This window comes from Ornithorhynchus anatinus, chromosome 2, assembly GCF_004115215.2.
Source record: "Ornithorhynchus anatinus isolate Pmale09 chromosome 2, mOrnAna1.pri.v4, whole genome shotgun sequence".
Lineage (NCBI taxonomy): Eukaryota > Metazoa > Chordata > Mammalia > Monotremata > Ornithorhynchidae > Ornithorhynchus > Ornithorhynchus anatinus.
The window spans coordinates 35342535-35368323 of record NC_041729.1 but is presented as its reverse complement, the minus strand read 5'-3'; the positions used below and the strand labels follow the sequence as shown (position 1 = coordinate 35368323).

Here is a 25789-nt window from a genome sequence, read left to right as displayed (position 1 = left end):
TGTGCCGCCTGACTTGATCAGTGTTCAGGTGTTCTTTGCACCTGCCCATATTTTTGTAATATGTTTGGTTTTTTTTTTGTCATCAGCTTCCAACTGCATTTGCCTATAGATAGACCAAAGCAGGGATTTGGTGGAAAAGAACAATAAGGTTGAAGTGTAGGCAAGAATATTTTGGGACTCCTGGTTGTAATCAACCACCCACTCTTGGAGTCAGAAGAGATTTTGGCTCATAGCTTGAAGTTTTCATAGAAGTCTTTTTGAAATTCCTTCACTGCACAATCTCTCATTCCTTCTTGCCTCTTGGACATCTCCACACGGGTGTCCCAGGGGCCCCTTAAACTATATGGGAGTAAAGCCAAACTCTTCACCTTCCCTCAGAAATCCTCTCCTCTAAGTTTTCCATCACAGTCAACACCACTACCATCTTCACTTCTCTGAAGTACACAACCTTGATATAATCATTGACTCCTCATTCTTTTACTCTCACATTCAGCCTCTTACCAAATCCTGCTGGTTTTTCCCTCTACAACATTTCCCAGATCCACTCCCTTTATCTCCACTGAAACAGCCCCCCAACTGATTCAGGCACTTGTCATATCCTGACTAGACTACTGTATCAGCCTCTTCACTGGTTTCCCTTCTTCTGGTTTCTCCCCTCTCTGGTCCTTACTTCACTCTCGCCAGGATAAGTTTTCTAAAATGTCTTCCTGTACGTGTGTGTGTGTGTGTGTGTCCCTTTTTCAAAAACCTTCAGTAGCTATCTGCTTCTCCCTGCATCAAGCAGAAACCTTGAAACATTGCCTTTAAATGATACCACGGGCTTTCCTTATCAACTCTTATCCCACTGCACCTCAGCTCGAACTCTGTCTCTGCCAAGCCGACCTTCTTACTTTGCCTCGCTGTTGATCCTCCCTCCTCTGACTCCTGCTCACACCCTTCCTCCTGCCTGAAACTCCCTCTTGTTTCACATCTATAGGACCACAACTATCAATCAGTCAAACAATGGTATCTATTGAGTGCTTACTATGTGCAGAGCACTGTACTAAGCACTTGGGAAAGTAAAGTACAACAGAGTTAGCAGAGCCATTCCCTGCCCAGAACGAGCTTGCAGTCTAGAGGGGGAGGGAGAGAGACATTACTATCAATGAATAATTTATAACTGAACTATCCCCATATTCAAAGCCCTCCTGAAACCCTACCTCTCACAAGAGACTTTTCTGATTTAATCTTTCTTCTCTCTAGCTCATGTCTTTTCAACTACGGCCTGAGTTTATGCACCCTCAGCCAGCACTTGTGCGTATATTTACATTCCCTGCTTTCAGTCTAAAGGGGGAGGGGAACTAGGTACTACCCTCAGGGTGTGTTTTCCTGGCAAATGGATATTCACCAGGCTTTGTTTCTCAATATGAAATCATCAGTGCTGCTTTCACCCCCACCCCCTACCTTTTTCACACACCACATGGCCCATCTAAACTCCCCTGCCCCAAGGCCTTGAACCACTCATGGGTTCACATAGAATCTTGACTCTGTTTTTTATTTATTTTCCCCCCCTTCAATTAATGTACCCCATCCATCTCCCTTTCTGTGTGTGACTACTAGCCAGGGCCATCTCGGGCACACTGCTGAATTTTTCTGGACAAAATGTACAAGTGTGCCAGAGATTCTCTCAGACACTCACACTTCCGGATGTAGCCTCACTGCGGACAGTTTTGTCCCTGAAGCAGTGGGTAACTACTAGTTTCACTCCTTAAACCCCTGTCTCCCCACACTGAACCTGTGAACTGGACTTGATCAGTTTGGTCCCCCATGGATCTAAACTCCTTAAGCACTGGGTCTGGGACAATTTTGTCTGATTCACAAGGCCCTAGAGGTGGCCTTGCCCACAATTTCACATAAAATTATAAGCTCATTGAGGACAAGAAGCCTGTGTTTTGCTTCTCTTGCACTCTCCCAAGCGTAAAGTACAACACTATGCACACAGACACTCAATAAATGCCATTGATGGACTGGATTTTCTCAGTAGGGTGTTGCACTGGCAGAGTGGTAGAATACCTGGTGCTCCAGGAATTCCAAGTTCTGCTTCTGAACTCTCTCAAACTTCTCTTAGGTGGCACAAATCTCACGATCGTGGTTTGAGTTCCCCAGGAGGGATGGGTGCTCTGTTTTCATCCTCAAAGTTCTGTTCTGGGGAATAACAACAACAATGATAGTAATTGTGGTATTTGTTGAGCACCTTCTATGTATCAGGCACTATACTAAGTGCTGGGGTGGTTACGAATAAATGGGGTTGGACACAGTCTGTCTCTCACATGGGGCTCACAGTCTTAATCCCCATTTTACAGATTAGGGAACTGGACCCAGAGAAGTGAGGTGGCTTGCCCAAGATCAGACAGGCAAGTGGCAGAGCCGGAGTTAGAACCCATGACCTTCTGACTCCCAGGCCCGGGCTCTATCCACTATGCCATGCTACACAGAGGGTAGCCAGTGGTCCGTTGTGGTCCAGTGGTCAGTCTTTAGCTGACCTGGCCTCTGTCCTGTGAATTATTTTATATACAAGTGTACATAAACAGCATAGAGTAATGGACATAGTCTGGGCCTGAGAGTCAGAAGGTCATGGGTTCTAATCCCAGCTCTGCCACTTGTTTGCTGTGGGACCTTGGACAAGTCACTTCACTTCTCTGGTCCTGTTACTTAATCTGTCAAATGGGGATTGAGACTCGGAGCCTCACGCAAGACAGGGACTGTGTCCAACATGATTTGCTTGTATCCACCTCAGTGCTTAGTACAGTACCTTAGTACATAGTGTGGGCAAGTAATGTGTCTTTTTATTGTTCTATTGTACTCTCCTGAAAGCTGAGAACAGTGCTTTGCACACAGTAAGAATTCAGTAAATACGATTGAATGAATAAATAGTAAGTGCTTAACAAATACTATTATGTGCAGTCTTTTATTCTGGGCTCCAAGCTTCTTGCATGGAATCAAACAGCTCAGTTGCCTTTGCAGACTTCACAGGACTATGGAGCAGTTTGGAGTGTCAGGACACCCAGAGAGTGTTTTAGGTTCAAGCCACTATGAGCCAAATTGAACAGGTTTTTGCAAATTGGTAGCTGTGTGATGTCATCAGGACAAGCTGTGTGCCAGTGTAGCGTGTGTAATGTCAGGAGGGCTTCTCTGCGTTTGTGTGTGTTTGTGCATGCGCACACGTGCTCCATGGCTGGCTGCCCTCCCCAGTCAGGAAGTGACTGACTTGCCTGATGTCTAAGAGGACAAACGTGGTCTTGTGAAAAGAGCCCAGTCTGGAAGGCAAGTCACCTTAGTTGTTCCATCTCTATCATAGCCTTCTAGGTAACCCTAGTCAAATGCTTTTAACCTCTCTGTGCCTCAGTTTTCTTATCTCTGAAATGGAGGTAGTATCTATATCTACTGTCTCTCCCTAACTCAGGAATATTGTGAGGATTAAATAAGGTTATTGAGAGAAGCAGCATGGTCTTGTGGAAAGAGCCCAGGCCAGGGAGGCAGAGGACTTGCGTTCTAATCCTGGCTCTGCCACTAGTCTGCGGGGTGACCTTGGGCAAGTCACTTAAATTGTCTATGCCTCCATTCCCTCATCAGCAAATTGGGAATTCAGTCCCTGTTCTTCCTCCCATTTTGACTGTGAGCCTTATATAAGACCTGACGATCTTGTATCTACCCCAGTGCTTGGAGCGCAGTGTGTCCTAAACAAATACCACAGTTATTATTGCTAATTATTTTATTATAATTACTGATGTGAAAGCTCTTTAGAAAAATGAAAGCATAATTAAGAACAGTGATGTTGACCTTTCCTGTCTCCTTTTCTAGGCAAAACCCATCTATGGTGGATGGCTGCTCCTGGCTCCTGAAGGGACTGACTTCGACAACCCTGTGCACCGCTCTCGGGTAAGGAAGAAGAGATCTGTGTCCCCCTTCTGGGTCTCGGGTAATATGTGACAAATCCGTGTACCTGGGCTCTTTTGGTTGTCCAGAGAAGGCCAAGTGCTTGCTTGGCGGCAGTGAAGGAGAGGCTGGCGGGAAGGAGAGGAAGTGTCAGGACAATCAATCAGTGGTATTTAATGAGCGCCTACTGTGTGCTAAACACTGTACTAAGTGCTTAGGAGAGTACCGTACAACTAAGTTAGTAGACACTTTCATTGCCCACATGGAGCTTGCAGTCTAGAGGGCTGCCACTTTTCCTCTTAAGCCCCAGAGTGCTGCTCTAAAAATGTGAACGAACCAAAAAAGAGGCTATGGAGGAGGAAGCTTGGACTTGGAGGAGGGAAAGGATCCCTGACTAAGGAAACCTCTTTCTCTGACGACCCCAGGATCCCCCATTCTTTCCACATCCACCATCAAGCAGAAGGCCCTCCTAGGTAAGGCTGCTTATGCCAGCGGTATTTTTTTTCTCCAGTATCGGCCTTTGAAAAATCAGTAAAAGCAAATCTTCCGTGCCCTTTCTCCCCTCCAAGAATGTGTCTGTCTGTGTCTCTCTCACACACACACAACACAGACAAACACACACATGCACACACACTCTTTCACTAAATGGCAGTGGAGATTTCATCATTTTTTGCCTTGGGTCGGGCATCAGGGAGATGATGGAGAGGGAGGGGGCCAATTCTCAGGACAAGCATGCTTCTTGGCAACTGAAATGTGGTTGAGGAGTTTGCTTGGGTGTGTGCATTTCAATGTCACAAAATGAATAAAATATTCATATCTGAAGGCACCCTTGAACTCCAACAGTTATCCTCTAAGCTGTTTTTGGCCTCTCAAATCTGCAAAAAGCCTAAGATCCATGAACATAGCAGGCCAACTGTGGGCTAATGTCTCTGTGCCTGGTGAAGACAGTTAAGTCAAATGGAAATGACAGAGAGCAGTTTGAAACACGTTCTCATCTCCCTTGCCTGGGCATGCTCTCCTGTTCTTTTAGTAAACAGAGCTCAAATCCCATTGCAGACCTTCCAGCTATCTCCTCAAACTGTTCCCTGGTACTTAAAGAGCCAGGTGTCATCAGCACCATGTCCATCTTGGGTTGATCTAACCTCCTCTGAATGCCCTGTTGCACATTCCGCCCTCCAACGGTGCCCAACAGCATTTGGATGGAATGACAGGCTGCTCAGAGAGCTGTCGCTCCTAAGAAGAAAAAAGAACAGCGAAGGAATGTCAAAACCCTGTTCCCACCCCTTGGCCCAGGAGTTCCTTCTTTGGCCCAGATTCCCTTTGGCTGTAACTCCATTTCACGGTCCACATTCATCCAAACGTATTTATTGAGCACTGTCTGTGTGCAAAGCACATCTCTCCCAACCTCCCCCCTGCCCCACCCCTTTTTCTGTTTTCCCCCTTCTTTCATTCTTGCCCCAGAAATGGCCCCTATTCTGTCTCTTCTCTTTACCCTTTCTCCAAATCCTTCCAATCTTCAGTTGCCTAACATCTACAGGGGAACTTTCCATCTCCCATTCTAGTTCCCTTCCCCGACCCCCAACATTGCACTGGATTTAAGGGGTACAGTTATTTCTGGGCTTGTTTGCCAGAGAGAACAGAACTGCCAGAACATAGGCTGTGTTCAGGGATGGGATTTGAGACTCGCCTAATATCTGTTGGGGCTGTGTGGCTCCTCATGGATCAGATCAGTTGACTTTTAAGTGAAGCTTCTGGGCAGACTTTAAACAACACTGGAACACCCTAGAGTTGGACACACCTAACCTTAATAGTATTTATTGAGCATCTACCATCCTCAGAGCATTTAATAATAATAGTAATATTAAGCACTTACTGTCTGTCAAGCACTGTTCTAAGCGCTAGGGTAGACAAAAGCTAAACAGAGCAGACACAATCCCTGTCCATCATGGGACTCACATTCTTAATCTTCATTTTACAGGTGAGGGAAATGAGGCACAGAGAAGTGAAGCGACTTGCCCAGAGTCCCACGGCAGACAGTTCTGCTCCTAAGAGCATTTGGAAGAGTGCAATAATAATAATTATTATTAATAATAACGTTGGTATTTGTTATCTGTTAAGCGCTTACTATGTGCACAGCACTGTTCTAAGTGCTGGAGTAGATACAGGGTAATCAGGTTGTCCCACGTGAGGCTCACAGTCTTGATCCCCATTTTACAGAAGAGGTAACTGAGGCACAGAGAAGTTAAGTGACTTGCCCACAGTCACACAGCTGACAGGTGGCAGAGCTGGGATTTGAACCCATGACCTCTGACTCCCAAGCCCGTGCTCTTTCCACTGAGCCACGCTGCTTCAATAGTGTTAGTAGACAAGATCCCTGCTTTCGAGGAGCTTTCGGTCTGTACAAAATGTACCAGCCCTTTTGGGGTCCGTATTGGAGGTAGCCTGGACTGGGTGGGCCTAGTCTCTAGAGCAACCGGGGCATTTCTTTCCTTGTGAGATACCTGCTGTCTTTAAACTCCGTGGAGGACTCCCCACTGTCTTCTACTTGAAATTTGACCCCTGACTTTCAAAGAGGTTGATGTTGTCTCCCAATTACTGTAGACATTTACCAAGAGGTGGCACATCCGTTTCTTTCTCATTGCCTTGCTTCCTTCTCCTCAGTTGGACTGCTCGTTGTGGCTCGTTGTGCTAGACTGATCATGCCAAAGTCGTATCGCACAGTAGTAACTAAGCCACCCAGGTGTTTGAAAGTCAAACTCCTGGAAAAAAAAGACGTGTAAGAAACTTTGTGACCACATCAAACTGGACCAGTTAGGGCAACACACCTCATCTGCCTCTATGAAGGTAACTGATCATTGGGTGTCTACTAGGTACCCTTTACTAGGCAGTCTCTAAGACTGAGTGCTTCCAGGGGAAAAACTGGGACTTGGAGAGAGTCTTCAAGATCAGAGAAGTATTTGCAGCAAACCAAGCAATGCTTCATCAAAACCTTATAGATTCTTGCAAAGGGGCTGGCTTCTCTTTGATGCCTCGGGTGTGGAAAACTGAACAAGCTATGAATACCAGCTAGGATGATGGGGAGGAGTGGGATGTCAGGAAGGTAAAGATCCAAGGCTTGAGGCACGGAAAGCTAACAAAACCCTTATGAAGGGAGCCTGAAGAGAGTTAGATGAACCCATTCATGCTGCCGATTAGACTGTGAGCCCGTCATTGGGCAGGGATTGTCTCTCTCTGTTGCCGAATTGTACATTCCAAGTGCTTAGTACCTTGCTCTGCACATAGTAAGCGCTCAATAAATACTATTGAATGAATGATTGAATGACCCTCATCTGAGACAGAGGCAATCTTCGTGATGGCAGCCACAACTCAACACTCTGCTTCATGTATTTCCCACCATGAAAATACACTACATAAAGAATATAGTACTTTACATGCCCTACTATTATTAATTATAGTAGTGGTATTTTTTAAGTGCTCAGTATGTGTCAAACACTGTGTTAAATGCTTGGATAGATATATGGCTCTTGGTCCAACAGTGAATGAAGGTAAAGAAGCAGCATGGCCTAGTGGAAAAAGCTCAGGCCTTGGAGTCAGAGGACCTGGGTTCTAATCCTGGTTCTGCTGCATGCCTGCTGTGTGACTATGGGCAAGTCATTTCTCTGTGCATCAGTTACCTCATCTGTAAAATGGGGATTAAGACTGTGGGCCCCACGTGGGACAACCTGATTACCTTGTGCCTACCATAGTGCTTAGAACAATGCTTGACATATAGTAAGTGCTTAACACATACCATAATGATAATAATAATTACTAAAAATAGTAACTCTCAGATCTGATTGTTGAACTTGGCTGGTGAATTAACAATAAGGAGGTTTTCTATTTAGTTATCTGCACAGGCTTTCCTCTCCTTCAACATATGGAATACTGAGGCCATATCATAGGATTTCTAAGATGCCACCGTTCCCAACATTTTGAAGAGGAGAGATGAATTTAGAAACTACCATGGGATGTAATTTGTCTCCATTCCCAGTAATATTGCAGCCAAGCGCCCTCCAGAATTGAGTCCTGATAACATCATAAGCCAGAAGCTCCCAGAATCACAGAGAGGATTCAGACCGCAGCAAGGCCCAGCAGATGGTATTTTTACTGTCTGTCAGATGCAGAAGTGTTACAAACAATATCAAGACCCAGGTTTTAGAGCCTTTCAGAAATATTTGACACCATTGGCCCGATCTGGACTCCAGCAATTATTCAAAGTTTGGAAACGCAGAAAAGTTTTTGAACCACTTAAGATTTCTCCAGAGTTATGCAGCCATCTGTAGTAGAATTGATGTGGCCTTGTCCACTCTATCCCCAGCAGAGTAAAAGCAGGGCAGTATTCTAGGTCCAGTTTATTCCAGGCTTGAGAACGCAACAAGGAATCTGGAAGTTGATTCCAGTCCTGTGGGCAATGTTCAGTGTGGGCTGGGAGCATTTTCCAAAGTTCTTGAATCCTAAATGCTGGCGATTGTGTTCCTAGAAGTACCCACATTAAGATGACCTTCAGAATCAGTCAGGAACTGTGGACGGACAGTCTGAAGGATGTTCAGTCTGTGAACCAGCGTGTACCTGATAAAGTATAAATTTAATCAAGCAGCATGGTGTAGTAGATAGAGCACGGGCCTGGGAGTCAGAGGGAACTTCATTCTAATCCCAGCTCTGCCACTTGTCTGCCCTGTGACCTTGGGTACATCACTTAACTTCTCTGGGCATCATCTGTAAAATGGGGACTATGTCATCTGTATAATGGGGATTAAGATTGGAAGCCCCATGTCCAACCTGATTAGCTTGTATCTACCCCAGCTCTTAGTTAAATGCCCGGCATATAGTAAGTGCTTAACAAATGCCATTAGTAAAACAAAACAAACAAACAAAAAAAGACCTCCGATGGCTACACAAAGGTGAATCCATTCATTGAATTCTGCAACCCAGGCAGCTCTCTGCCCAATAATGCAAGGATAAGAAGCAAAATCTCACAGTATGGCAAAGAAATGGTCCGTTGGGAGATAACTACAGAAGACCAATGAGCCTAGTGAAAAGCAATTAGAAAGGGCTCTAGGTGCTGTGAATCTAAGTAACAGTACAGCAAGGGGCAGTCTTCACATCCACGCGAGATGGAGAGGATTGTTGGATTTACACTGACCCAATCAAGTAACCGTTGCACTCACTTAAATCTCACCACCAGAAACCCAAATATGTATGTATACATAGGTGCACACACGTCTTTACACATTCACTTTCTGTTTCTCACTCTCTCCCCATCCTTCTCTCCCCTGTCCATCTTCGTCCTAAAATGGGCCTTTTGAGGGCAGCTGGGAAACTTCTCAAGGGCAGAGATCTCAAGTAGTAATTAAATTTTACCCTCTCAAGCATGTAATACAGTGCTCTGCATACGGTAGGCTCTCTGTAAATACTATTGATCGGGTGGCTACTGTAGTCCAACGCGGTTTGCTCTGCCAGGCCCTGGACTAGGTGAAAGCTGAGCTGGGACATTCACGAGGTAAAATCTGCCATTGGCTCTTCGCTGGTGTAGAGGGAGAAACTGAAGATCCAGGCCCAGGTTCCTGTTAACCCTCCCCCAACCTGTTTACTTTCAGAAATGGCAGAGAAGATTCTTCATCCTCTACGAGCATGGGCTCCTGCGCTACGCCCTGGACGAGATGGTGAGTGACGTCTCCCTTGCTCTAATTCCTCTCTTTCCCGCCCTCTTTCCCCCAGCCTCCTTTATTCTTCGTCTTTCTGCATTGCAGACACAATATGAGAGGACTCTTTCCACGTGGTAGCAAGGGGCATGTGGCCTTGAGTTGCACTCGCTCTGGGCTGGAGTAGGCTTCCTCGGAGATCGTGGGGAGTTGGGGTGAGCATTAGTAATCTTGTCCATAAGGCCACGTCCTTGGAGCCGGCCACGGTAGGTACAGTGAGATGGCTGCAAAAAGTTCCTTAAGTTTCCACCCAGGGATTGGCGTGGCGTTCTGTTCAGGTCTCTGGGATGGTTTTCAGCTGCCAGTTAGGGAGAAGATAGGGCCTGGTGCTTTCCCCATTGCTCCACGTTTTAGGTCTGGGATCCACTGTATTTAGAACAAGTGTGCGTGTACATGTGTGGGTGCAGGCACTGTCTTCATGTATCGTTATGAGTCCAGCGGGGATGTGTCAACTGGAGTGATGATTGGCATCTTTCCCCCAGTTGTAATTGGTGGTCCTTTTTTCTCTGTGTCTCTTCTTGCCTCGATGCCCTTGTGGGTGCCCTGAGGCTTTGGGGATGAGGAGGGAGTCGATTTAGTTCTTCTCTGGGGAAGGAGGCATCAGACTGTCAGCCAGGATGGCCACCTCCTTTTAGAAGCCATTGTAACGGCCCGTCCTCACCATGTAGCACCAGGCCTGGCTCGCGGCCGGCAAGCCCTGGGTTCTTTTGTGCTCGTGAGTTCACCTGGTTTTCAGCACTGATTTTTGGCTGCTGGAGCATTGCCGATCACAGCCTCTGGGGCTCTGGCTGCAGCAATCTAGCAGGGCCTCGGGAACTGGGTCAGCTAGAATGTTCTGTCTCTCCTTCCCCCTCCCCTTTCCTGATCCTCTTTTCTCTTAAAAAGAAAAAGGAGAAAATTCCAAGCTCTAAACTTAGCCAGTCTTGCCCCTAAATTCAGTAAAGGAGCTAGGAAGTGTGTCCTTATTCTCAGGGCCATGAGGTGGGGCGAACTGCAAACAGGGCGTGATCCTGTTGTGTCTTGTTAGGTTTTTCTGTGTTGAAAGGCCTGGTTCTCTGTGGCTTCTGGGCCCTGCCCCACCCTGTCCAGCATGTGCCTGGAGGAAAGAAAGTGCAGAGTTCTGGGTGTGTGGTTTCGGGTCACTCTGTAGCAGTGGCCTCCTCTGTCTTCCTGTGTTTTGTTTTGGCTGAGGTGGAGTCGGGGAGGTGAGCGGTGACGGGGTTATGGATGATGAGTCTTACAGCTTTGGGAAGACAGACCTTCCTTTTCATTTTCCTTGGCCGCTTCCACCTCTCAAGGGAGCCAGAGTTGGATAGAGATCCTCCATCCTGTCCTCCTGTTCTCCCCCACATATCCCCAGGGATTCCTCTTCCTCTGGAAGCCCAAAGTCTGGCCTGATGATTGGCCGTCTCAGTGAAGGAGGCGGTTTTCTTTGGTCTTCTTTGTCTTTCACCCTCTGCTTTGGCTGAATTATTGAACCTGGAGGAGAACTCTGTGCTCTGCTTCCTGGCAGGTCTGTTTTAATTTTTTCTTCAGCATCCTCTGCCCCATTAGACCCTCAGCCTTTCCTTACCTCTAAACAAAACCCCATACGATCTACTCCCTTCACTCCCTCTCCCCAGGGCACAGGGCCTTCCTTTCCCCTTCTGTGGTGGTGATGGGTCCTGCTGTTGAATCATCTCCTACCCATAGTGACTCCCTGGACACATCCCTTCCAGAATGCCCTATTTTCATCTGCAGTCATTCAGGTAGTAGTGTATCCATACAGTTTTCTTGGTAAAAATATGGAAGTGGTTTACCATTGCCTTCTTCCATGCAGTAAACTTGAGTCTCCGCCCTCGACTCTCTCTCTTGCCGCTGCTGCCCAGCACAGGTGAGTTTTGACTTGTAGCAGATTGCCTTCCACTCTCTAGCCACTGACCAAGCTAGCAATGGAATGATGGAATGGCTCTGCCCCTGCTTGACTCTCCCTCCTGTAGCCGAGACTGGTCGAGTACTGGAAACTCTCCAGGTGTGATCCCGAGAGGGACCTCATTACGTGGCCTTCCTAAAATCACATCTCCTCCAAGAGGCCTTCCCTGACTAAGCCCTCAATTCTCCTCCCGGCCCTCCCCTCTGTAATAATAATAATAATAATGTTGGTATTTGTTAAGTGCTTACTATGTGCCGAGCACTGTTCTAAGTGCTGGGGTAGACACGGGAATCAGGTTGTCCCACGTGGGGCTCACAGTCTTAATCCCCATTTTACAGATGAGGTAACTGAGGCACCGAGAAGTTAAGTGACTTGCCCAAAGTCACACAGCTGACAAGTGGCCGAGCAGGGATTCGAACCCATGACCTCTGTCTGACTCCAAAGCCCGTGCTCTTTCCACTGAGCCACGCTCCTTCTCTGTATCACCTATGCAGTCAGATCTCTACTTAATCACTTAATATTCACCCCACCCTAAATTCTTATGTTCATATCCTTATGAGAAGCAGCATGGCTTAGTGGAAAGAGCACGGGCCTGAGAATCGGAGGTCATGGGTTCTGGTCCTGACTCCGCCACTTCTCTGCTGTGTGACTTTGGGCAAGTCACTTAACTTTTCTGTGCTGTTCCCTCATCTCTGAAATGGGGATTAAGACTTTGAACCCCACGTGGGACAATGTGATTACCATGTATCTACTCTAATGCTTGAAACAGTGCTTTGCACATAACAAATGCCATATTTTTTTTTTGCACTCTGCCATTTCCCGTTTATGTAATATATGTTAATATCTGCATTCCCCTCTAGATTGTTAGCTCCTTGTGGGCCCCATGAGGGATAGGGGCTCTGTCTGACCTGCTTAACTTGTACCTACCCATCGCTTAGAACAGTGCTTGACACACAGTAAGCACTTAACAGATATTGTAATTTTTTTATGAGGGCTTTTCCACTGCACCATGCCCATTAATATGCACATTGTGTCCATACCTTTATTAGAAAAAATCTGGTAGCCCAGTGGTCTAACCAGAGGGGCAGACTGTTTATATTATGTGAAAGCCATTCCTATTTGTTTTTCCATTTAAGTGCTTCCTATTTGCCAGGCACTCTACTAAGCACTGGGGTGGATTCAAGCAAATCAGGTTGTACTCGGTCCCTGTTCCATGTGGGGCTCACAGTCTGAATCCCCATTTTACAGATGAGGTAACTGAGGCCGAGAGGAAGTGAAATGCCTTGCCCAAGGTCACACAGCAGAGTGGCAGAGCCAGGTACACTCTCCCCCTCTAGACTGAAAACTAGTTGTGGGCAGGGAATGCGTCTATCAGCTCTGTTGTACTCTACCAAGCGCTTAGTCCAGTGAGCCGCACACATTCTTGCGTTGTCTTATGATGTCGAGTCGTTTCCAACCCATTGTGACTCCATGGACACATACCCAATAAATATCATTGATGGTCACCCTTCCCAGTCACATTCCCAGAGCTGCTCGATCTGGTTTGAATTTCCATTTCATGGGAAGCTGGTAGGCAGCCATGCCGTAAAACCCAGCAAATGCCGGTTTGACCTTGTGAGCCCTTGGGAAGCTGAGGGATCAGGAAGCAGGACCAAAGAGAGAAACCTGAGTCAGTCCAGCTGCTTTCTTCCCAGCACCTTCCCAGTCCAGCAGAGAAAGGTTGGGCCCGGCACATGGCTATAAGTGCACTTATACACTGGACGGGAGGGGAAAGAAGAAAAGGAAGAGGGAAAAGGAGAAAACAGATGCAGCATGGCCTAGTGGATAGAGCATGGGCCTGGAAGTCAGAAGGGCCTGGGTTCTAAACCTGGCATCGCCACTTGTCTGCTGTGTGACCTTGGTCACGTTACTTCACTTCTCTTTGCCTCAGGTACCTCGTCTGTAAAATGGGGATTAAGACTGTGAGGCCCATGTGGGACAGGGACTGTGTTCAGCCTGATTAGCTTGTATCTACCCCAACACTTGCCCAGTGCCTGGCACATGGTAAGTGTTTAACAGAAACCATTTTTTTAAAAAGTTAATATTGCAGTCTATCTATATCTTCTGAAGACTAAGATGGAAAAGTTCAGAGTGCAATCTCAGCATTGTAGCTGCTTGTTCTTACCTTTGATGGATAGTACCATCATCTTAATGTTGCAGGAGGGCTTTAGCCTTCTCAGACACAGTCCCAGTGTTATTCATTCAGTCGTATTTGAGTGCTTACCGTGTGCAGAGCACTGTACTAAGTGCTTGGGAGAGTACAGTACAACAAGAAACAGACCCATTCCCTGCCCACAAGGAGCTTACAGAGTAGAGGTGGGGAGGCAGACATCAATACAAATAGATAAATTACAGATATGTTCATTAAGTGCTGAAAAACAAAGGGAAAAGTGTACCTCCCTTCTGCTCTTTTTTCTCTCTTCTTGGTTGGTGGGTTGAAAACCAAATGGGGTGGTAAGATCCAATTCCCCATTACCAGTGTTGCTCTAATCACTTCTGCCAATTAGTACCTATTAAGTTTCAGCAAGGCTCTGAGCACCATGCAGAATTCCATGGTGCTCCTCAATCTGGCTGCCTCTCACTTTAGTTGTTGGGAATAATAATAATAATTGTGGCAATTGTTAAGTGTTTACTATCTGCCAAATACATTGCTAAGCGCTGGGGGAGTTACAAGATAATTAGCTCAGACATAGTCCCTGTCCCACATGGGACTCCCTCTGATGGGAAGGGAAAACAGATACTGACTCTTCATTTTACAGTTGAAGAAAATGAGGCACAAAGAAGTTAAATGACTTGCCCAGGGTCACTCAGAAGGCAAGTGGTGGAGCTGGGGTTAGAACCTAGGTCTCCCACCACCCTGGCCTATGATCTGTCCATTCATAGGAATGGATAAAAAGGTGTGTGGTGACTCCTGAAGGCTGCTGCTGATTTGTTGGGAGAAACTGACGTGGTACCAGAAAGCTTTTTTGAGTCAATCAGTCGTATTTGAGTGCTTACCATGTGCAGAGCAGTGTACTAATCGCTTGGGAGAATACACTATAATGATATACCAAAGTCCCTGCCCACAACAAGCCTACAGTCTAGGGGGGGAGACATTAATATAAATATAGTGTAAATAGATAAATTACGGATATGTGCATAAGTGCGTGGTCTAGTGGCAAGAGCGCGGGCTTGGGAGTCGGAGGTTGTGTGTTCTAATACCGACTCCGCGCAGCATGGTGTAGTGGGTAGAGCAAGGGCCTGGGAGTCAGAGGTCATGGGTTCTAATCTTGGCTCTGCCATTTGTCTGCTGTGTTACCTTGGGCAAGTCACTTCACTTCTCTGAGCCTCAGTTCCCTCATCTGTAAAATGGGGATTGAGACTTTGAGCCCCATGTGGGACAGGGACTGTGTCTAACCTGATTTGCTTGCATCTACTCCAGCACTTAGTACAGTGCTTGGCACGTAGTAAGCGCTTAACAAGTACCACAGTTATTATTATTGTCTGCTCTGTGACTTTGGGCAAGTCATGTAATTTATCTTAAAATGGGGGTTAAGGCTGTGAGCCCCATTTGGGACAACCTCATTTTCTTGTATCTGCCCCAGCGCTCAGAACAGTGTTTGACACATAGTAAGAGCTTAACAGATGCCATAAAAAAAAAAGTGCCGTGGGGCTGAGTGTGAAACAAAAGGGAGCAAATCAGAGCGATGCTGTGGGGGTGATTGCTTGTCTCCAAAGTAGTGCTACTTTGTGGGGAATCTAGAAAGCAAAGTCAGCAGGCGTGGGCTTCCCTTCTCTTACCCCCATTTGGTTCCAGCACTGACTCTGAGGACCCTAGAGGAGGAAGTGTTGCCCAGTGGGACTGGGTGAGTCATTAGGGCCGGAGAGGTAATGACCTGAAACACTCACTGGGGAGGGCCAGCTCTCTGAGGGGAAAAATACAAAGGGCAAAGAGCGAGTGTTCACGAGACACGAGCTAGGGTGTGGAGTAGGAAGGAGAAAGAATGGAAAAAGGAAACCTGGTGAGAGAATAGGGCCGAGGCAAGGAACCGTGGCTTTGCATGCTGCCCCAAAGTGGATGGCCGTATTGCGAGATTGCTTGTCCGCTGTAATGCTGGTGAATGGTCAGAGGGCAGTGATGTCTGGTGGAAAGAGCATGGGCCTGGGAGTCAGAGGATCTGGATTCTAGTACGTGCTCTGCCACTTGTCTGCTGTGTGACTGTGGGCAAATCACGTAATTTCTCCATGCCTCAGTTTCCTCATCTATAAAATGGAGATTAAAACTGTGAACCCCTCCTGATTATCACCTGATTATCTTGTCTCTACCCTAGCGCTTAGTACTGTGCCTGGCCCACAGTCCACTCAAATACCAGAAAAGAGAAAAGTCATTTAACTTCTCTGTGCCTTAGTTTCTTCATCTGTAAAGTAGAGATGAAATTACCTATTCTCCCTCCCCTTTAGACCTTGAGCCCCATGTATGACTGTCTGTCCTGATTATCTGGCATCTAGTCCAGTGCTCAGGACAGTGCTTAAGAAATATCATTATTATTAGCATCATTATTATTGTTACTCTTTTCCTATGGAGCCACTTCCCCACTCCCTGTCCAGCCAGGAAAAGGTGATCCCCTGCAGTTGCTGAATGTGTGAAGAACTGGGCCGCATGACCCTCAGAGCCAGTTGCCCCACAGGTTTTCTCCCTGGTACCGGTCCGGTCTGAGCCTTAAGACCTAATAATAATTATTATTAAGGTATTCGTTAAGTGGTTACTATGTGCCAGGCACTGTACTGAGCACTGTGGTGGTTGCAAGCAAATCGTTTCAATCCCCGCTTGACAGATGAGGTAACTGAGGCACAGAGAAGTGAAGTCACTTGCCCAAGGTCACACAGCAGACAAGTGGCGGACCTGGAAATAGAACCTATGACCTGCTGCCTCCCAGGCCCATGCTGTATCCACTGCGCCATCCTGCTTCGCTGACTTAAGGTCGCATCTCCTCCAAGAAGCCCTCTCCGATTAAGCCCATTTTTCCCCGGCTCCCTTCTCCATCCGTGTCATCTGTGTACTTGGATCTGTCCCCTTTGGGCATTTGATACTCCACCTTCAGCCCACAACGATTATGTCCACATCAGTAATTTACATGAATGTCCGTTTCCCCCTCTAAACTGTAAGCTCATTGCGATCAGGGAACATGTCTACCAGCTGTAATGTGTCATACTCTCCCAAGCGCTTAGTATAGTGCTTGGCACACAATAAGCACTTAGTAAATGCCATTGATCGATTAAGGATGTCCTCTCCTTTTGTGTATTTTTGGGTAGTTGATTTTTTTTCTCCCTTCTGTGCTCCACAGCCTGGAGGGAGCAGTCGTCCTCACCATCCAAATGGTTTTTTGAATCTCTCCAGCATGTAGAATGCTATAGTTGGCAACTGAGTAAACACAGAGGAAATTGGAATTAGAGACAGGCCCTACACCTAAGGAGCTTTTAGTGTAGTGGGATGGGTGGTGGTTTGGGAAGGCTTATCAAGACAAATATAGATGAGATGAGCTAAGGGTAGCTTGTAAAGAAGAAGAAGAGATTTGGCTGGGCTGGTGGAACAGGAACAGGGAAGCCCTAAAGCACTGTGTGATTTAGGGTCCATCAGTTCTCTTTGTGCATTATTCCTCGTCCTCCTCCTCCCTCAGTTTTCCCATCTGATATATGATGCCCATAGGGCTGCTGAAAGCACAAACAGGCATTTCTGTTGTGTTCTTTGGGGTGCTTGGGAAGGGCTTATGTGTCGTCCTAGGGAGGGGTGATAGTTGTCAGACTTGTGGCAGAGTCAGAGGGACCCGAGTTCTAATTCTGGCTCCACCAATTGTCTGCTGCGTGACTTTGGCCAAGTCACTTCCCTTCCTTGTGTCTCAGTTCCCCATCTGTAAATATATATATATTTGTAAATATATAAAAGGGTGAAAATTAAGATGTGGTTTCTTCCTCTTGAAGGGGGGCCTGAGGACAGGAGAAAGAGCATAGACAATGCAGTCTCTCCCGTTCCGCGGAATCTGCAGAATGTCTCCCGTTTCCATGGGACCTGGGCTGGGCCTGCAACCCCCCTCTCCTTGGTGTTCACTAAACCTCTCTGTCCCAGAGGGCGAGATCCAAATCACAATTCGAGTGAGTCCTGTCTTCGCTGTGACAGGCTGACCCATCCCATCCAGCCTCTGTTGGGGCTGTTTTAACCTAGGAGGCCTTGATGAGGAGAGATTTATAACTTGCTCAAGCACAGGCGGGTGTTATCAGTGAAGGAGGGAGAGAGCAACTGCTGACGGTTCACTTTTTTGTGTTTGTTTTTCCCCTCCCCGGCTGAGCTTTGTGGCAGGTCAGATAATGTCTGCAGGATAGAGCCAGAGGCCCCAGGGGCCCTGGACTCTACAGACCCACCCAGAAGGGGCTGGGTGGTAGCTTTCCTTGAGGTTCACTTGGTAACTTGCAGGTTTAGGACCCCAGAGAATCTCGTGACCTAACAATAATGATAATTGTGGTATTTGCTGAGCTCTTAGTATGTGCCAAACATTGTACCGAGTGCTGGCGTAGATACAGAGTAATCGGATCAGACATGGTCCCTGTCTCACATGGGACTCACAGTCTAAGGGGGAAGGAGAATGGGTATTAAGTCCCCAGTTGACAGATGAGAAAACTGAGGCACAGAGAAGGAAAGTGACTTGCCTAAGGTCACACAGCAGGCGAGCAGAAGAGCTGAGGTTAGAACCCAGGTCCTCTAACTCCAAGGCCTATGCTTTTTCCACAAGGCCACGGTCACTGCCTGTCCATTATATCTTTTGGAGCTTCCACCTGTTGTTCCCTTCCTTCTCTCTCTCTTGCCCCGTGCCCCCTGCATAAAGGGCAGACCGCCCTCCCTCTCCCGGTCACGGCTCGGAGACCTGTCCGCCGTGTTTACCCTCTGCTCCGCCACTCCGGAACGGGAAGTCCGACCCCAGGAAGGAAACCTTGGAAGCCGGACCCTCCCAGGTGGCTGGCCGCCTGGCCTTATCCACTCACCCTCACTCATTTTTTCAGGGTCGGGAATCTCCGTCCTCATTTACTGTTCCGTTTGCTGCGTATGAATTATTTTCAGAAATCATGTTTGGTTTAGTAAGAGGAATAAAGAGGCCATGATGTACCATTAGCTGAGTCCTGAGGTACTGGATTTATTGTTTTACTCTCCCTTTCTGAGCCGGGCTCTGCTTACCAGCCCCGTGGCCTTGTGACCTGACGGCGCTGCCCTGTGGCAGAGAGCGCATCTGGAAGGGAGGTCGGGGTCAGTAGCTAATGAGTCCCTCAAATCCGGTTTCGTGGGGAGTGGAGAGGGCCGGAGCAGATGATAATGTGGTGGGATGGGGGAAAGCAGGGAACGTAGAGGAGTCTGCCAGGGTTTTAATTGCTGTCGTCGTTCATTCACGGACCGGGTTGCTGGAGGAGAAATATTGGCCGGCATTCAGTCGGGATCTGGTTGCTGGGGAAGATGTGTTTTTGAAACTATTTTGTGGTGGTCACATGGACTAGGGTTCTAGAGAGCTGCACATTAAGCTTGGGGGGTGGAGAGAGAGAGAGAAAAAGAAAGGAAGAGAAAGAGTGTTTTCAAGCAGTGGAGGATTGAGGAGGAGTGACATCAAGAGGAGCACAGTTTGGCACCTGGAAGCCTAACGGTTGAGGGTGGACTGGTTCGAGAGGAGTTGGCATTGTGGCACCACCTAAGAATGGCAGTCATATTTATGGAGTGCTTACTGTGTGCAGTGCATTGTATTAAGCATTTGGGAGACTACAGTATAACAGAGTTGGTAGACACATTCCCGGCCTACAATGAGTTTACAGTGTAGAAGGGGATACAAATGTTAATGTAAATAAATTACGGGTATGGGCATAAGTGCTGTGGGGCTGAGGTAGGGGTGATTTAAAGAGTGTAAAACCAAGTGCAAAGATGACTCAGAAGGGAGTGGGAGAAGAGAAGTAGCCTGGTCTAGTGGATAGAGTACAGGCTTGGAAATCAGCAGGACCTGGGTTCTAATCCTGGCTCCGCCATTTGTCTCCTGTATGACCTTGGACAAGTAACTTTAACTTCTCTGTGCCCCAGTTACCTCATCTGTAAAATGGGAATTAAGACTGTGAGCTCCATGTGGTACATGTGGACCGTATCCACTGTGAGTAACTTAGTAGAGTGCCTGGAACACAGTATATTTATTTACATTAATGTCTCTCTCCCCCTCTAGACTGTAAACTCATTGTGAGCAGGGAATGTGTCTATTTATTATTCTACTGTAATAACTGTGGTATTTAAGTGCTTACTATGTACCAGGCACTGTACTTAGCACTGAGGTAGGTACTTGGTAATTGGGTTGGACACGGTCCCTGTCCTACATGGGAATCACCAAACGCTTAGTACAGTGCTTTGCACTGAGTAAATGCTCAATAAATATGACTGAATGAATAGCAAGCACTTAAATATTAAAAAACCAAAAAATGAAAAATACAATATTAATCATCTGTGGCTTCGCACATTGTCAGGTCCTTGGCGGGTTCTGTGACACAGGAGACCTTCCCGGTCTCCTGGGAAGATCTGAGCTCCAATCTTGACTTTCATTCATTCATTCATTCAATAGTATTTATTGAGCGCTTACTATGTGCAGAGCACTGTACTAAGCGCTTGGAATGAACAAGTCGGCAACAGATAGAGACAGTCCCTGCCGTTTGACGGGCTTACAGTCTAATCGGGGGAGACAGACAAGAACAATGGCAATAAATAGAGTCAAGGGGAAGAACATCTCGTAAGAACAATGGCAACTAAATAGAATCAAGGCGATGTACATTTCATTATCAAAATAAATAGGGTAATGAAAATATATACAGTTGAGCGGACGAGTACAGTGCTGAGGGGATGGGAAGGGAGAGGGGGAGGAGCAGAGGGAAATGGGGGGAAAAGAGGGTTAAGCTGCGGAGAGGTGAAGGGGGGGCGGTAGAGGGAGTAGAGGGAGAAGAGGAGCTCAGTCTGGGAAGGCCTCTTGGAGGTGAGTTTTAAGTAGGGTTTTGAAGAGGGGAAGCGAATCAGTTTGGCGGAGGTGAGGAGGGAGGGCATTCCAGGACTTCTGCCATATGTGCCAAGCTGCTGGACTAGGGGTGGCCTAGAGTGAAGTATCTGTGCCCACGGTGGGCCACCCTGAAGGAACTTGATGGCTGATGGTATTGGGGATGCGAGGGAAGCTTTTATTTTAGCTGGGTGAGGGCAGCTAAAGCACCCGTTTCTTGTTAGGCTCGACGGGAATCATAGAATCTTATCACCCTTCGCTTTTCCCTTGTAAAGTTGTCAACCCCCAACTTGCTTCAAGAAGGAAGCGGGCCACCCACATGCCAGAGGATGCAGCCGGATTGAAAATGGAGCATGTCCCCATTACTCAAGAAGTGCCGTCTCTGTAATTGACAGTGCCTGGAGGCAGCCTGCCCCAAAGCAGTCATCTCTTTCCTGATGGTGTTGAAGTTTTGGCTGTGCTGCCTACTGGCAGGCTTCTGATCCACGGGTGTTTCAGAAAGCTTGGGAAAACATGCCCATGTTGGACGATAAGTGGTTGCTGCCAAACGGAGAGCTTGATTCTTGCTCATGGGGCCTCAGCCGGCTAGGGGAAGGCCCTGTTGCTGTGCTTATGGAGGCAGGGAAGCTGCAGGTCAGGGTGCTGCCTGGTGCTGGGAGCCCAGGGAAGTCTTTAAGAGGATTTGGAGCAGCTGTTATCCCAGGAGGAACCAAAGCAGTCCAGAAAAGGCCGCAGTGTAGCAAGAGGATCTGCGTTCATTTCTGTACTGGGAGCCTTCCTTCTGTTACCTTGTCATGTAAGGCACATGGCTTGAGAGGTCATTCAGTCCAGTCTCCATTCAGTCCAAACATCTCATCTGTTTCCAAGTCTCACAGACCCTCACTTGTCCTTTAGCCTAATCTAGATCCATCTTGCTGTTGACCACCCATTTCCCTTCACCCAACCTCTTTCTCCTCCCATTCCTCACACACTTGAAGACTCTCGTTAAAGATTTGCAGTAGGAATTTGTGTCCGTCTGACTTTCACCATTAGTTTATGAACTCCTAGAGGACAGGGACCCCTATCTATATTTTAGGCCTTCCCAGACTGAGCTCCTCTTCTCCCTCTACTCCCTCTGCCACCCCCCCTTTACCTCTCCGCAGCTAAACCCTCTTTTTCCCCTTTTCCCTCTGCTCCTCCACCTCTCCCTTCCCATCCCCACAGCACTGTACTCGTCCGCTCAACTGTATATATTTTCATTACCCTATTTATTTTGTTAATGAATTGTACATCGCCTTGATTCTATTTAGTTGCCATCGGTTTTTACGAGATGTTCTTCCCCTTGACTCTATTTATCGCCATTGTTCTTGTCTGTCCATCTCCCCCGATTAGACTGTAAGCCCGTCAAACGGCGGGGACTGTCTCTATCTGTTGCCGACTCGTTCATCCCAAGCGCTTAGTACAGTGCTCTGCACATAGTAAGCGCTCAATAAATACTACTGAATGAATGAATGAATGAATATTTTACTTCCTTAGTATATTCTCAAACCCCTATTACAGTGCTCTGCACCCTGAAAACACTCAACCTAATTTGGATGTTTGGGATTCTCACCCTAGAGCCAACTCTTCCACAAGAGTAATAATCCTAGTTCCACTAGCTTTTCCTCACAAATGAAGCTGCCCTTCAAGGCCAGCCAGCCAGGAGCCTGAGCATGTTTTTCCTTTCCAGTTAGAGATTTCAGAAATAAGTGCCGATAACTGGATGTTGTTAAAGTGCTGTCTGGTGGAAAGAGTATGGGCCTGGAAGTCAGAAGACATGGGTTCTAATCCCAGCTCCGCCACGAGTGACGTTGGGCAAGTCACTTAAAGTCTCTAAGCCTATTACTTCATCTGTAAAATGGAGGTGAAGGCAGTGAGCCCCATGCAGGATAGCTACTCTGTCCAACCTGTTTTCCTTGTATCTATTCTAGATCTTAAAATAGTGATTGGCACAGAGTTAGCACTTTTCATTCAATAGTATTTATTGAGCGCTTACTATGTGCAGAGTACTGTACTCAGTGCTTGGAATGTACAGTTCGGCAACAGATAGGGACAATTCCTGCCCAAGGACCAGGTCACTTAACTACCACAATTATTCATAAAGGGACTTGGACTAGGGATGGTGGGGAGCGATGTTGGGGGCCTAGGAGCAGGAAAGGAAAATGCTGAGGGGAAGATCGGACTGTCGAGAGGAGATGGGGAAGAAGGGAGGGGGCTGGGAGAGAACAAGCTCTGACTCTTCTGCTCCTGGGAACTTCCTCGATGGGACTCTTTCCTTGCTCTTTTTGGACACCACTTCCAGCATCTGTTTCCCACGTGGAGAGAACAAACATAACTGGGGGATTCTTGTGAGGAGTTCCGTATGGGTCCCAGCTACTTCCCCTTCCCAGGCTCCCTCACATGCACACTGCCTGTTTGAAACGAAGCTTGTTATGCTGTTTATCTCTGGTTTGATGCTTGGCAAAATAAACACATCAGACCCCAAATGGAGGTTCCTCTTCAGGCCTCCAACTGTGGTTGGGTGTGTAGAGTGTGTGTGCTCAAAAGGAGTGGTGACAACAGGAAAGACCAGCCCCCTTGTCTCCATTAACCACCTTGGCAACAGTGTTTGGGGTGGAGAAGAACTTTCCCAGAGCTAGGAAAACCATTCATCCCAAAGCCCTAGGGAGAGCTGTAGGGAAAGCAAGAATCGTAAGAAACTCTGCTGCTTAATCCAAACTCAAGTGCTGAGAGGGGGATTTTGCTTGGCTGATGAGAAAGGGAAAAACTGGTTGGTAATTGGCTTCCAAAGCAAATCGAGTGACAAAGTCTGACTGGGCCAGGCTAACCGACTGGTGAGGTTCTGCATAAGAGGTAGTGAAAGGACTTGCATTTGACAGATGGGCCTGTCATTGTCAATTTTGTGAGCCGAGTGGATTATAAACTTGTTGTGGGCAGGGAGTATGTCGATTTTATTGTCATATGGTACTCTCCCAAGTGCTTAGTATGATGCTCCCCGCACAGTAAGTGCTCAGTATATATGATTGAATACACGAACTTGGTGTCTGGGTGATTTTTGGAAACTGGGTTGGGATGTAGTCTGAGTCTGAGCCGGATTCAAGAACTCCAGATTTTTTAATCCACCTTCCAATTTGAGTTTGCGGTTAGGCTTTGAGCTGGTCACCCTAGGCTCCCCACATTTTCAGGTTCCTGATGTGCACCCTAGTTAGGGACAAGGTCCCAGAGGTGTTGTAAGAATTAATTCGTTAATGAGTGCAAAGTGCTTTGAAGATGTAAAGTGAGTTGTAAAACCTTAATGTCTGTTTGAAAGTGCTTTGAGATCCCTGTGAAAGGTGTGATAAGTGTATGGTAGTTGTGGTTATTAGTTTTATTACAGTCTTTGACTCCCATTTGTGGTAAGGAGTCAGAGTGGAAGTCACTGTGTTGTTGCTCGTGGGCTTGAGTTTGGGTGGTGGTTGGTGCCATCGGGGTTGACCAGCATGGTGTGGTGGATAGAGCACGGGCCTGGGAGTCAGAAGGTCGTGGGTTCTAATCCTGGCTCTGCTACTTGTCTGTGTGATCTTGGGCAAGTCACTTCACTTCTCTGTGCCTCAGTTACCTCATCTGTAAATGGGGATTGAAATTGAACCCCACGTGGGACAGGGACTGTGTCCAACCCAGTTTGTTCGTATGCACCCCAGCGCTTAGTACAGTGACTGGCACACAGTAAGCACTTAAAAATATACCATAATTATTATTATTATTGACCACAGTGTCAGTTGACTTGAGTTCTGATTTCTGGGCCTTCGGAATGGTGGCAGAGAGTGGGTAGATGGAGCTGGGTGACCCTACAAGCCCTCAGGGAGGTAAGGTAACAAAAGACCAGCTTTACCCAGAATTTTGCTTCCTAAATGGAGCAGGGGCCAGAGTCTCCCTCTCTCTGTCTTCTTTCTCTCTCTCCCTCTCTCTTTTTAAACTCTTTCTGGAGTGTCTCTTAGGGCTTTGAGCCCGTGCTTCAGATTTCCATTCTGTCTTGTTCCTGCCTTCCCTTCCCCCCTTCCACAAAGGGCCCCACCCAGCAGCCAATTCAGAAGCCTTCTAAGAGGAAATGGACAGTACTTGGAGGTTACAGCGTGACCTCAAGGAGTGAAACAAATTAGTGTTTGTAGAAGTATTTGGTGTCATCCTGTGTATGAGGATTCCCTCCCCATCCCAGTTTGTAGTGCTATGTAGAAATGTCATCACTTTTACTGTGGATCATTACTGCTGCTTGCTTAGTGGAGTTAACACTATTGCCATTACATTAGATTACCTACCTCAGTGTTTAGTACAGTGTTTGACACAGCATAAGCACTTAACTACCCCAGTTATTATTAAACAGCTCAAGGAAGCAGTTCATTTCGAGAAATGAACACAGAATGCTTGGTATATTTCGATGGCTTTTTTCCCCCCTTTTGCAATTAAATGACTTTATGTAGCCTTTAGAGGAGAAGGCCGAGGTAGAAGTACCTCTAGTCTATCCTTCACGTACATGAAGGTATATTGCATGATTGGTGGCTAGCTATTAGTCTTCCTCTACACCGAGGAAGACCAGAGGAAATGGGATTTAAGAGCAGTAGTCTTACTGAGTGTAAATGTGCATTGGGACATGCCACTGAAGGAGTTTGAGAGCCTCTTTCTCTCTGGGTCTTTAAAAACAGGAGAGATTTTCATCTGTATATGTCACCCAAGTAACGTTTACAGATTAACAATGTGGTCTAGTGGATAGAGCACAGCCTGGGAGTCGGAAGAACCTGGGTACTAATGCTGACTCGGCCACCTCTTTGCTATGTGACTTTGTGCAAGTCACTTCACTTCTCTGTGACTGTATGCCAGATAAGTTACCTTATCTGTAGAATGAGATTAAGACTGTGAGCCTCCTGTGGGACATGACTGTGTCCATCCTGATTAATTTGTGTCTACCCCAACGCTTAGTACAGTGCCTGGCACATAGTAAACATTTAGCAGATATAAAAAAGTGAATTCCTCACCTGAAAGCCATGGGGATAAGCTGGATCAGGGTCACTTCCATACCTCAGGACCTGTGCTTTTGTATGGATTTTGCCCTCACTTTTATCCAAGCAAGGGAGAATCTAAGGAATTAGAGTCAG

The 25789-nt window shown here is 47.0% G+C and overlaps 1 protein-coding gene and 1 pseudogene across 7 annotated transcripts in view; one reads left to right on the top strand and one right to left on the bottom strand.

Annotated features, from left to right (window-relative positions):
* LOC100080128 (myosin phosphatase Rho interacting protein) overlaps positions 1-25789 on the top strand; it is a 204540-nt gene that overhangs the window by 21064 nt on the left and 157687 nt on the right. For all 7 annotated transcript variants that reach the window (XM_029053589.2, XM_029053580.1, XM_029053578.1 and 4 more), the window contains exons 2-3: positions 3841-3918; positions 9552-9617. In XM_029053589.2, coding sequence (XP_028909422.1) covers positions 9615-9617 — 3 coding nt within the window. In that variant the 5' untranslated portion in view covers positions 3841-3918; positions 9552-9614. The remainder of the gene's footprint in view (positions 1-3840; positions 3919-9551; positions 9618-25789) is intronic.
* LOC114809280 lies at positions 11540-11685 on the bottom strand (annotated as a pseudogene).